Below are 13,121 nucleotides of genomic sequence, written 5' to 3'. Positions count from 1 at the left end.
GACAGGGTTTCTCTGTTTTGTCCTGGCTGTCCTGGACTCACTTTGTAGACCAGGCTGGCCTCGAACTCACAGAGATCTGCCCGCCTCTGCCTCCTGCGTGCTGAGATTACATGCATTGTCCACCACATCTGGTGGATGTGATTATTTTAAAGGATCTTAGTGGCTCAAGCACAAAGTTTGGTTTATTTGGGGGAGGGGGGCCTTTCTGCTGGGGGAGGGGGTGGCTGAGTGTTTGGCCTTTCCTACGCTTTTATTTACTTAATTAATTTGGGTTTTTGAGACAGGGTTTCTCTGTGTAACCTTCGCTGTCCTGGAACTCTCTCTGTAGACCAAGCTGCTCTGAAACTCACAGAAATCCGCCAGTCTTTGCCTGCTGAGTGCTGGGGTTAAAGGTGAGCACCACCACTGCCCAGCTATTTGTTTGTTTATCTTCAATGCTGGGGATTGAACCCAGGGCCTCACAGTGGCTAGACAAGCCCTCACCATACCTCCCCGGGGACCAAGCCTCCCATCCCTTGCAGAGGCCTGGCTGGCTGCACACATGCAATAATTAACAGCCGCGTGGCCTTCGCCCAATCTCAGGCTTCCATTCCTGGGCTCCCTTCCCACTGCCTGCTCACAGCCCCCGTCTCCTAGGCCACTAAACCTCCCAGGCTCCTGGAATAAAGGAAGCAAGTGGCGACTCGAGCTGAGCCAGTGTGAGAGCTGCCTCCTTTCCCGCGCTGCTGCCGCCTGACACCTACTTATCAGGGACCGCATACCTAAGGTATCCCCAGTTTGTGGTAAAGGATTTGCCGGATTGCCTAGGCTTTCTTCTTAGTGCCTGAAGCCCAGAGCAGAGCATGGCCAGGCCCAAGGTTCCACTATAAGGCAGTAGGTAGTGTCTGTCCTTTAACCAGAACCTAGGGCTTCTGCCAGTGCTGACTTCTCAGCTCTCCTAGCCTAGGGCCACTAACTGTATGCGTGGGGTGGGGTGGGGCGGTGTCACAGGTGGACTAAGATCTGAAGTGTGTGACTGGGAAAACAGTGATGAGCTTGCAGGATTGTGGTTCCCAGGGAGACTGAAAATTCTCCTTGAAGGAAGTTAAAAAGAAAAGAAGTTTTCAAAGAGACTGGGAAAGACCTGGGTGGGGGGTGGGGGTGGGGTGGGGCGGGGACTCAGCAGGGACTTGGAACATTTTAGCAATTTGGAGCATTTTGCAGCAGGAGGAGTTGGGGGAAAGGGTCAGACTTGGGTGGGTAGCCTCAGTAGGTAGCACACAGTTGAAATCAGCCTTTATTTGGAGACGTTTTTTTCTTCTTCTTCTACGTCTAATCTTCTGTGAAACGACCTGAAGATACTTGTGTCTGTTTTCCGCATGGTCAAGCAGAGAGGGGAATGAGGCCTGGGCTGGGCCAAGCTCTCTGGGCTTTAACTCCCACCCCCTCCCCGTGCTCTAAGTAGGCAGGTCCTGTTTTACCCTGCAGGAGTTGAAGACACACCTGGCGCTCCAACAGGACTGTCTCCAGGGCCTGGACGCTGAGATTAGAGTAAGTAGATTAACAGAAACATGGCCGGGTCCTGGAGTGAGTGATTTAAATGAGAAAGCCTGATGCATAGACATTATTGGAATAAGTAGACTGGTTGGGTCCGGTGGTGTTAACCTGTAATCCTGTCTGCTCTGCAGGCTGAGGCAAGACAAGAAAGTTCAGGGCCTGGGCCGTAGAATGAGTTCAAAATCAGTCTGGGTGACAGAGTGAGACCCTGTCTCAGAGTAAAACCGAAAGGAAGGTTTGTAATAGTTTTAACAGTAGAGGTCCTGACTAGCAAGAGCAAGGCCTTGGGTTCAATACTCAGGGCCACAGAAAAGAAAGGCTGGGAGTGGGGCAGAGAAGAAAGCTGGGTGGGCATTAATTTCCTGACTTAGTCTAGCCTTGCTATGCCTGCGCGGTCCGAGAGTCCTGTCAGGACACCGGGAATCAGGGTTTCTCTGTGTAGAACTTGCTCTGTTAACCAGGCTGGCCTTGAACTCACAGAGATCTGCCCGCCTCGGCCTCCCAAAAACTGGAACTAAAGGCATGTGCCACCACTGCCCAGCTTGTTACTGTTTTTATGTTTGTTTGGTCTTTGTTTTATTCCGAGACAGTGAGATTTTCTATGTAGCCTGGCTGTCTTGGAATTAACTCTGTAAACCAGGCTGCAATCTTCCCGCCTCTGCTGGGACTAATGACGTGTTCCTCTATACCCCACTGGGAAATGGGGTAATATGGAGAGAAATCTATTAACCGAGGGCATGACCACTCCAAGGTATGGGGGGGGGGGCGGGATTTGTCGTAGATGTGAGAGAGAGTACAGCCAGAAGCATGCGAAAGCGTGCAGAGAAAGTAGATTGAAAATGGGTAGCAGGCTGGACCGGGCCATGGGGTGGAGGTTGGGGGGGTAGAGGGAGAGGAAGATAGGGCAAGAGGGGGGGGAACCAAGAGAAGAAGACAAAAGGGAACATAGCTGAAATTCCAGGGTAATTAGGGAATAAGGTGGAAGGAAGCCCCTGAGCCAGAGAAGCCCAGGGGAGGGGCAGGGTAAGCAGAGCGATTAGGAGCCACTGAGTGAACTGGGAGGCCAGGATGACCTAGTAGGTGCCACGGATAGTCCTGGGTTCTTTTTTCTTTTTTATTTATTTTGGTTTTTCGAGACAGGGCTTCTCTGTGTAGCCCTGGCTGTCCTGGACTCGCTTTGTAGAACTCACAGAGATCTGCCTGCCTCTGCTGGGATTACAGGCATGTGCCACCACGCCCAGCTCCCTGGGTTTCTTTTGGCCCTGACAGGAAGCCCATTTGCTTTATCAAGTCTTGAATGAAGCATGGACTTGGAATTGAGGTGGAGAGGGTTCGTGGGAAGTAAATTTGGAACATTTTAGCAATTTGAAATATTTTGAGGAGGGAGGGGACAGGTAGGAAGATTCCCTTTCCAAAAACTCAGTGTCTTTGGCCTTAATCCCACTACTCGGGAGGCAGAGGCAGGCGGATCGATGTGAGTTCGAGGCCAGCCTGGTCTACCAAGTGAGTCCAGGACAGCCAAGGCCACAGAGAGAAACCCTGTCTCGGAAAAAAAAGGTTTTTTTTTTCAGTGTTTTCAGTCAGTGGATGATGATATGATGGCCAAGGCAGCGACAGCTCTGTAGGAGGAGGCTCCCGAGTCGCCCAAAATCTCAAGGCTGGCTGGCTGGCCGGGAGCTCCTCAGGGTCACAGAGTCTCTGGAGGGGGTAGGGTGGGGGTGGGGGAGTTTGAGTCTGTGATGTGACCAAGTGATAGATCTGAAAAGGAAAGCCGGACATGATGCCTTTAATCCAGCACAGGCAGGTGAATCTCTGTTGAGTTGGAGGCCAGCCTGGTGTACATAGAGAGTTCCAGGACAGCCAGGGCTACACAGAGAAACCCTGTCTCAAAAAACAAAACAAAACAAGATCAAACAAAAACCGGAAGAAACAAACCTTGTGTGGATAGTTCAACTCTGTAGGGGGTTAGCCAGATTCAGAATCTCTTTAGCTCAGGATTAAAAAAAAAAGTATGTATGTATGTATGTATGTATGTATGTATGTATGTATGTATGTATGTATTACATATAGGGTGTTATGCCTACATACATGCCTGCACATCAAAAGAGGGCATAGATCACATTACAGATGGTTATGAGCCACCATGTGGTTGCTAGGAATTGAATTCAGAACCTCTGGAAGAGCAGCCAGTGCTCTTAACCGCTGAGCCATCTCTCCAGCCCCAAATAATTTTTTTGAGACAGGGTTTCTCTGTGTTAGCCTTGGCCGTCATGGACTCGCTCTGTAGACCAGGCTGACCTCGAACTCACAGAGATCCACCTGCCTCAGCCTCCCTAGTGCTGGGATTAAAGGCACCACACCCAGCAATACATGGGTTTTCTATGTAGTCCAGGCTGCCCTGGCACTCTCTGTAGACCAGGCTGTCTCTGTCTCCTGAGTGCTGGCTCAAAGGAGTGTGCCACCAATGCTTGTCTTGAGCTCGGGATTTCAAGGGTGGTCTGGGCCTCCAAACAAACAAATAAAATTCCATAAATCTTCAATTTAGCTGCAGCTTCTTAAGGTTTTGGTTGTTTGGTTTGAGACAGGGTCTCACTGTGTCAGACCTGTCTAATTCTCGAAGATCTGCCTGTCTCTGTATCTCCCTCCAGTGCTGGGATCAAAGGTGTGTGCCACCAAACTAAATACCTTATTTACTTATTTATTATTTATATAGTATTTTGGCTGCATGTGTGCCTGCATGCCAGAAGAGGGCACCAGATCTATAGATGAGTGTGAGCCACCATGTGGTTGCTGGGAATCAAACTCAGGACCTTTGGAAGAACAGCCAGTGTTTTTAACCTCTGAGCCATCTCTCCAGCCCCTAAATAATCTTATTTGTAAAATTTTTATTTATTTTACTTTATGTGGACTAATGTTGCCTATATGCATGCATGTGTGAGAATATTGGATCCTCTGGAACTGGATGGAGTTACAAACAGTTGTGAGCTGCCATGTGGGTGCTGGGAATTGAACCCGGGTCCTCTGGAAGAGCAGACAGAGCTTTTAACCTCTGAGCCATCTCTCCAGCCCCAATACCCCTGGGATTACAGGCATGCCTGGCTCTATTTGTAAAACTTTTATAAAAAGTCAATTGGTGGCCTGGTGTTGTCACATGCTTTAACCTCAGCACTCAGGAGGCAGAGGCAGGAGGATCTCTGTGGGTTCAAGGCTAGCCTGGTCTACAAAGTGAGTCCAGGACAGCTAAGGCTACACAGAGAAACTCTGTCTTGAACTGCCCTCCCTCTCACCCCCCAAAAAGTCAGTTGGTATAAAAATCTGACTTGCCAGCCATGATGGTATAAGGCAGATTTCTGGTGGATTCAAGGCCACCCTGGGATACATAGCAAGTTCCGGACTAGCCAGGGCTAGTAAGACCTTAACTGAAAATTCAAACCAAAAATAAAATAGAGATCCCTGATTAAGTAGTTGCCTGGAGCTAGAGAGATGGTTTAGTGGGTAAAGGCACTTTCTGAAACCTGAGTTCAATCCCTGGGTCTCTTATGGCAGAAGGCAACAACTGACTCCTGCAAATTGTCCTTTGACCTCCACACACATGTCAAGATACATACATGTGTGCATACCCAGGACAAACTAAATAAATAGCTGTCAAAAACTTTTAAAGAAGAAGAAGAAGAAGAAGAAGAAGAAGAAGAAGAAGAAGAAGAAGAAGAAGAAGAAGAAACTGACCTGAAAAAAGTCAATGGGGCAGGGCACTGTGGCCCACGCCTGTGGTCCCAGCACTCGGGAGGCGGAGGCAGGCAGATCTCTGTGAGTTTGAGGCCAGCCTGGTCTACAAAGCAAGTCCAGGACAGCCAGGGCTACACAGAGAAACACTGTCCTGAAAAAAACCAAAACAACAACAACAACAAACCCAGAATTTGGTTTGGTTTGGTGTGCAACACCACACCTGGCTTAAAAAAGAATTTGTTAATCCTACCCAAGCAACAGTAATACCACTACCGCAATTCTTGAGCAAATCTGAAGCAAGCTGTATTAAATACTGGCCAGGTTGAACCCAGAATTCCCAGAGTATGGTGCTGGAATTGCATTAGACAGGAAGACGCCTCAAAGGCTATGTACTTCCCACCTCTGTCCAATCCTGGGCAAGCATACATCCAGTTGTACTCCCTGCCTGTGTAGTGTGAGCAAGCCTGTCCTGTGCACTTGGGGCAACCAAGCTTGCTTACAGCAGTGAATACCTGTGGCTTGTTAAAAACAACAGCTGGGGCTGGAGAGCTGGCTCAGCGGTTAAGAGCACTGTCTCTTTTTCCAAAGGTCCTGAGTTCAGTTTCCCAGCAACCACATGGTGGCTCGCAACCATCTGTAATGAGATCTGGTCCCCTCTTCTGGCATGCAAGCAGAATACTATATAAACAGTAAACAAGTAAATATTAGAAGGAAAGAGAGAGAGAGGAAGAAAGGAAGAAAGAAAAGAACACCAGCCAATGGCTGGTGGTGGCGCACACCTTTAATCCTAGCAGGCAGAGGCAGAGGCAGAGGCAGATGGCTTGCTGTGAGTTCAAGGCCAGCCTGATCTACAAGGTGAGTCCAGGACAGCCAAGAGTACAGAGAGAAACCCTGTCTTGAAAAAACAAAAATGGGGGGTGGGTGGGGGGGTGGGAATGGAAGAAAACCCCAAACCAAAATAAAAACAACAAAACTAACAAACCCCCAGCATTCCAATAAGTTATCTGTTCTTGGCCGAGTAGAGTTTACAGATTAGGGGCATTTTAAGATCTCTAAAGCACAGTAATTTAAATTAAAACATCACAAACTGAGGGCAGGAGAGACAGTTCATGGGTTAAGAGCACTGGCTTCTTTTGAGAGGACTCGTGTTACATTCCCAGCACCCACATGGTGGCTCACACCATCTCAAAGTCTAGTTCTAGGGGATCTGGCGCCCTCTTCTGCCCTCTGGGGACACTGCATGCATGTGATGTATAGACATACATGCTGGCAAAACACTTAAAAAGATAAATACTTAAAAAAAAAAAATCTTGTCTTTTCAGAGTGGGTCCCAAGTGCTGGGATTAAAGGCGTATGCCACCACCTGGGGAGGTGGCCGAACTTTGTTTTGAAGTTCCTTGTCTCAGGACCACTGAAATAAAAAAAGGCTCTGACCAGTGATTTGTCTCCAGGGCATTTGATCCTCACTGAGTCTGGGAAGATTGACAGGAGGAGATGATGCAAGGTCCCTGAACATAGGCTCCACCCACAGGAGCAGAGCGCATGCATACTTGGAGGTTGCACTTACCATAGTTGTACTTTCAGGGTCTGACATGGCTCACCTGATGACAATGCAGTTGTTGCTTCTGATGATATGGGTAGCTGAATGTGCACAGTACAGAGCTACTCGGGCCAGGACTGAACTTCTCAATGTCTGCATGGATGCCAAGCACCACAAAGAAAAGCCAGGCCCTGAGGACAATTTACACCAGCAGGTAGGACAAAGGGTGACGGGTGGCTGACTGAGAACTAGTGGGTCAGGAGAAAGAACTATCTAGTCCCAGTCTGTGATGGAGATGGACAGACCTGCCTAAAGAGACCATTGGGTGGTCTCTAAAGTGATTTTGACAATACAGATTGGCTGCCAAATGCTAGTGTAATCAATACATGTAGCTGGTCTTCGACGTTGCACAAATAAGGAAGTATGTTCGGGGAAGAGCCTGGGAAATGGAACAGGCAGGAAATGGAACCACTGTGGTGGTTTTAGGTTTAAATTGAGAAGGACTCCTCTGGGGGTCTCGGGGAAGAGTTTTTTGTTTTTTTTTTTTAAAGAGATTTATTTATTATAATGTATACAGTGCTCTGCCTGCATGTATACCTGCACACCAGAAGAGGGCAGCAGATCACCTTATTGATTGTTGTGAGCCACCATGTGGTTGCTGGGAATGAATTTAGAACCTCTGGAAGAGCAGACAGTGCTCTTAACCTCTGAGCCATCTCTCTAGCCCAGAAAAGGGGCTTCGTGCCCCCCCCAACCCCCCTGCCAAGACAAGGTTTCTCTGTGTAGCCTTGGCTGTCCTGGACTCACTTTGTAGACCAGGCTGGCCTCTGCCTCCCGAGTGCTGTGATTAAAGGTGTGCGCCACCACGCCTGGCTTCAGGAAAGGAGCTTTAAGCTGCCAGAGATGTGCTTTTCTGCCAGCCTTAGAGGTCATGAAGAGACTCTCCTACCTGTGAGACTGGCTGACAAGCACTTGGGGTCAGGTATCTAGGAAACACCTGGACTGTGGCCCTCGGCTTGAGGGTTTGAGGCCTCTGTGCTCTAACAGTTGTTTGCTGGAGACCATTTATTATCCCAAAGCTGCCTAAACAGTTAATAAAATCAGTGTGAAGTAGCAACTCTAAAGTAAAACAACAGAAGGTTGACTACTGTGGAGTCTGAGACAGGATTCTTCATTCTTGGAGGTGCAGATGGTTGTGAGCTTCCCATATGCTAAGAACTGAACCCAAGTCTTCTGCAAGAGCCACAAGTGCTCTTAGCCTCTGAGCCATCTCTCTAGGCCCTATTTGCTGGTTTATTTATTTATTGTAATACTATTTTAGCCAAGCAGTGGTGGTGAATGGATTTAATCCCAGCACTTGGGAGGCAGAGGCAGGTGGATTTCTGAGTTTAATGCCAGCCTGGTCTACAGAGTGAGTTCAGGGACAGCCAGGGCTACACAGAAAAAGCTCTGTCTCCAAAAATAAATAAATAAGCAAACAAACAAACAAATAAAAATTTAATATTTATTCTTTGAGAATTTCGTACATGCAAACCATGTTTTTCATCATATCTGGCCCAATTGGACAACCATGTCCCTCCACGTTCTCTTCCCCTTCCTTTGTCTTTTCTTTTTTATAAACCTCTGGAGCATGGTCAGCCTACCATGGGCCACTTCCCTAGGAGCCAACAACTCTCAATAGCTCCGTAGCTTGGGATGAGTGTCCTATATTCTTCCCTTTCCTACACTGCTGTTTTGTTTTGTTTTGTGACTGTGAGGCAGGGTCTCCCTTGTAGCCTGACTGGCCTGGAACTAAAAAAGTAGACCAGATGGGCTTCCTCCATGTTGGAGTTAAAGGTATGTGCCTCCATACCTGGGGCTAGTATTTGTGAGTGACTGAGCACAGAGCTGCTAGTTTTTCCGCTTTGTTTTGTTTTGAAAGATTCATTTTATGTAGATAAGTGTTCTATTTGCATGTACACCTGCATGCCAGGAAAAGGCATCAAATTACATTATAGATGGTTGTGAGCCAGCATGTGCTTGCTGGGAATTGAATGCAAAACCTCTGGAAGAGCAGACAGTGCTCTTAACCCCTGAGCCACCTCTCCAGCCCCGACAAGTGCTACTTTTATATGCAGCAGAGGCAACCTTGAGCAGCCTTAACTTTATTAACTTATTCAAACTTTACTTTCTTTTTAAGACTATATGTCTGTGTGAAAGACCACTACCCATGTCCGGTGGTGGAGGCTAAAAGGAACGTGTCAGATCGTTTGGTACTGGAGTTACTGGCAGTTTTGAGACAGGACATGGGTGTTGAGCTGTAGATTCTTAATGCTTAGTCATCTCTCTAGATTCTTAAAAACAACAACAACAAAACAAAACAAAAAACCAAGCAGGGTGTTAGCGCACACCTTTAATTTCATCACTCAGGGAGGCAGAGGCAGACGGATCTCTGTGAGTTCGAGGCCAGCCTGGGCTACAAAGCCAGGACAGCCAGGGCTACACAGAGAAACCCTGTCTTAAGAAAACAAAAACAAAAACCAGGTATGGTGCCACGTGCCTTTTATGCTAGCTCTCTGAGAGGTAGAGGCACACAGATCTCTGAATTTGAGGTCAGCATGATCTACACAGCGAGTTTCAGTGCTGCACAGAGAGACCTTATCTGAAAAAAACAAACGAAAAGAACAAAACAACAACAACAACAACAACAAATTGTTTGAACATGGTTCTCACGCCGTGCACTCTCCCTCGTGTTATGTGTTCACGTCACTGGACCCCTTCTCCGGGTTTTGTCATTTTCTCAGTGACGTTTATCCTGCCATCTGGTGGCACTGCAAGCCCACAAGCCTTTCTCCTCCTTTCATCGATTTAGTTCTCCAAAGCAGTGGGCCTGTTGTGTTCATCATTTTATTCCTTATTTCCTGGGAAAGTGCCTGGCTTAGGGTGGGTAGGGACTCACAAAGACTTGAATTGAAAACCTGGGTATGCCCAGCACTCGGGAGGCGGAGGCAGGCAGATCTGTCTCTGTGAGTTCAAGGCCAGCCTGGTTTACAAAGTGAGTCCAAGACAGGCAAGGCTACACAAAGAACACCCCCTCTTTTTTTTTTTTTTTTTTTACTATTTACTTATTTATTAAGAATACGGTGTTCTACCTGCACGTAGACCCGCAGGCCAGAAGAAAGCACCAGATCTCATTATAGATGGTTGTGAGCCACCATGTGGTTGTTGGGAATTGAACTCAGGACCTTTGGAAGAGCAGGCAGTGCTCTTAACCTCTGAGCCATCTCTCCAGGCCAGAAACCCTGTCTTGAAACCCGCCTCCCCGCCCCCCCTCACCAAAAAAAAAAAAAAGAAAAAGAAAAAAGAAAAAAGAAAAGAAAAGAAAAAGAAAACCCAGGTATGTTCCCAGCCATGGTGGTGTTAAGTCTATCTCTGTGAATGCCATGTTAACCTGGTCTATATAGTGTCTTCCAAGTGAGCCAGGGTTCCATAGTGAAAACCTGGCTTTAAAAGAATTTTTAGTTAATTAATTAATTAAAAAAAAAAAGCTGGATGGTAGCACAGCCACTTGAGAGTAGAAGGGAGTGACTCGGGAGTTCAAGGTTGTTCTTGGTTACAAATAGAGTTTGAAGGCAGCGTAGGGAAGCTTTGTTTCAGTTAAAAAACAAAAAGCAATGAGGAGACGGTACTTGCCTCACAAATACAAGGACCTGAGTTTAATCCCTAGGAGTCATATTCAGATGGCAAGGGCAGAGGTAATGTGGGCTTGTGACCCCAGCACAGAGGAGACAAAGACAAGTGAGACCCCATGTTTCCCAGCAGTTACTACAGACACCTTCAGCTGTACTCTACAGGCCAGTGAGAGACCCTGCCTCAAAGGAAGTGGGCAAACTGCATGAGGTTGTCTTCTGACTGCCACACTTGCGTACAAATGTGTGCATGGGTACACATGCACACAGGCACATGTGCATAAAATACACATATACTAAAAGAAACAATATGTGTGAATTAATGATTTTATTTATTTTGGTTTTTTGAGACAGGGCTTTTCTGTGTAGTCTTGGCTGTTCTGAACTCACTTTGTAGACCAGGCTGGTCTCGAACTTACAAAGAACCTCCTGCCTCTGCCTCTTGAGTGCTGGGATTAAAGGCGTGCGCCACCATGCCTGGCTGATTTTTTTTTTTTTTTTTTTTTTTTTTTTGAGACAGGGTTTCTCTGTATGGTTCTGGCTATCCTAGAATTCACATTGTAGACCTGGCTGGCCTTGAACTCTGAGATCCACCTGCCTCTGCCCTCCTGAGTGCTAGGATTAAACGCGTGAATTAGTAAAAAATTTTTAAATTATTTTTATTTTATGTGTATGAGTATTTGCTTGCTCGCATGTACGCATGTACGCATGTATGTGCATCACCTGTGATCATGTCTGCCTGGTGTTCTGAAAGGCTAGAAGAAGGCGTAAGATCCCTTGAGTAGGAATTACAGACAGTTTTGAGCTGCCATGTGGGCGCTGGAAACCAAACTCTGGTCCTCTGCGAGAGCAGCCAGTGTTCTCACCCACAGCGCCATCTCTCCAGGGGCTCATAAGTTACTGGATTTTGTGAGGACTGTGCCTTCTGCGCTCCCACAGCCAGCAAGGGCTCAACAGCAAGTATTTCCCTCCCCTTCCCTCTTCCCCTCCCCCTCCCCCTCCCCCAACGATTGGCTAGGCAGTCAAGCCCACAAGGCGCAAGGCTGCACATGAAGTATTCTGTCCGTGCTGACGGTGGACGTGTGTCTCCCACCACACAGTGCAGTCCCTGGAAGAAGAATTCCTGCTGTTCCACGAACACAAGCCAAGAGGTGCACAAGGACATTTCCTACCTGTACAAGTTCAACTGGAACCACTGTGGAACTATGACACCGGAATGCAAGCGACACTTCATCCAGGACACCTGCCTCTATGAGTGCTCCCCGAACTTGGGACCCTGGATCCAGCAGGTGGACCAGAGCTGGCGGAAAGAGCGAATCCTCGACGTTCCCCTGTGCAAGGAGGACTGCCAGCAGTGGTGGGAGGATTGCCGCACCTCTTTTACCTGCAAGAGCAACTGGCACGTGGGGTGGAACTGGACCTCGGGTAAGGAGTGGGTGGAGTGGGAGGGGGCATTTTAATGGTGCAGGGGTGGGGGTTGTGCAGCCTTTGTGTGAAGATCGGGGGTTTGGAGGCGGGCATAACCGGAGATAGGGCTAGGCACAGTGGCTAATGGTCTCGATCATTTATATAGGGTATAACCAGTGTCCCGTGGGAGCCTCCTGCCGTCCCTTTGTCTTTTACTTCCCTACCCCTGCCGCTCTGTGTGAGGAAGTCTGGAGTCACTCCTACAAGCTCAGCAACTACAGCCAAGGGAGCGGCCGCTGCATCCAGATGTGGTTCGATCCCGCCCAAGGCAACCCCAATGAGGAGGTGGCGAGGTTCTACGCCGAGGCTATGAGTGGAGCTGGGCTTCACGGGGCCTGGCTGCTTCTGTGCAGCCTGTCTTCGATGCTGCTTTGGGTGTTCAGCTGAGTTCCTTTTACCTTCTGATGCCTGGCGCTCCCTGCCTGGCTTAGGCTCCCAGATCCCAGACTCCTTTGGGCCTGGGCTCTGACAGCCTGTTTAAATAAATCAGACATTCCACGTGTGTCTTATGAATTATTTAGGTGCGAATGAGAATATAATTATTTTGCTTCCTACTTCCCACTGATTGAAGTTGTTTAAACTTGGTTAGTTCCTTGCTCTTACATTTACTGTTTACTAGTCAGATACACTTAATTTTTCTTTTATTTTCTTTCTTTCTTTCTTTTTTAATTTAGTTTTTCAAGACAGGGTTTCTCTGTGTAGCCGTGGCTGTCCTGGACTCGCTTTGTAGACCAGGCTGGCCTCGAACTCACAGAGATCCACCTGCCTCTGCCCCCAGAGTGCCAGTTAAGGATTTTACCATTTGAAACTGGACCCCAGCAGGGCTAACCACTCAGCGATGACCTCAGCGATGGTCAATGGAAGAGGCAGGAGCAGGAGTGTCCTGCATCTTCTACACTTCATCTTAGCCAAAAGGCCAAGAAGTGATGCCAGCACATTCTACATGAGTGGCTGGGAAGAAGATAAGGAAGCTGGAGAGAGCCGCGCTCTCTGTCCTGTCTTAGGTTTTGTTTTGAGACAAGGTCTCATGTAGCCCAGGTTAGCCTTGAAATCATCTTGACCGCCTGATCCTCCTGACGATCTCCTAAGTATTGGGATTGCAAGTACCACATCAGACGTCTAAATTTGTTTGTTTGTTTGTTCGTTTAATTGATTTGGTTTTTTGTTTTTTCGAGACAGGGTTT

The 13,121-nt window shown here is 47.8% G+C and overlaps 1 protein-coding gene across 2 annotated transcripts; it reads left to right on the top strand.

The window, feature by feature from the left end:
- Positions 1-610: 610 nt before the first annotated feature.
- LOC311590253 (folate receptor alpha) lies at positions 611-12,439 on the top strand. Of its 2 annotated transcripts, XM_084769127.1 has the most exons (5): positions 612-766; positions 1,468-1,530; positions 6,847-7,016; positions 11,571-11,895; positions 12,044-12,439. In XM_084769127.1, exons 3-5 carry the CDS (start codon positions 6,855-6,857, stop codon positions 12,322-12,324), a joined length of 768 nt encoding a protein of 255 aa, XP_084625253.1. In that variant the 5' UTR covers positions 612-766; positions 1,468-1,530; positions 6,847-6,854; the 3' UTR covers positions 12,325-12,439. The 2 variants fall into 2 exon arrangements, with proteins under 2 accessions (XP_084625254.1, XP_084625253.1); XM_084769128.1 differs by lacking the exon at positions 1,468-1,530 and having other exon boundaries at positions 611-766.
- The last annotated feature ends 682 nt before the right edge of the window (positions 12,440-13,121 follow it).

This window comes from Acomys minous (genome assembly GCF_964271855.1).
Source record: "Acomys minous genome assembly, chromosome: 2".
In the NCBI taxonomy this organism is placed as follows: Eukaryota; Metazoa; Chordata; class Mammalia; order Rodentia; family Muridae; genus Acomys; species Acomys minous.
Note: the sequence above shows the minus strand (reverse complement) of the source record. Positions and strands in the feature narration are given on the sequence as shown.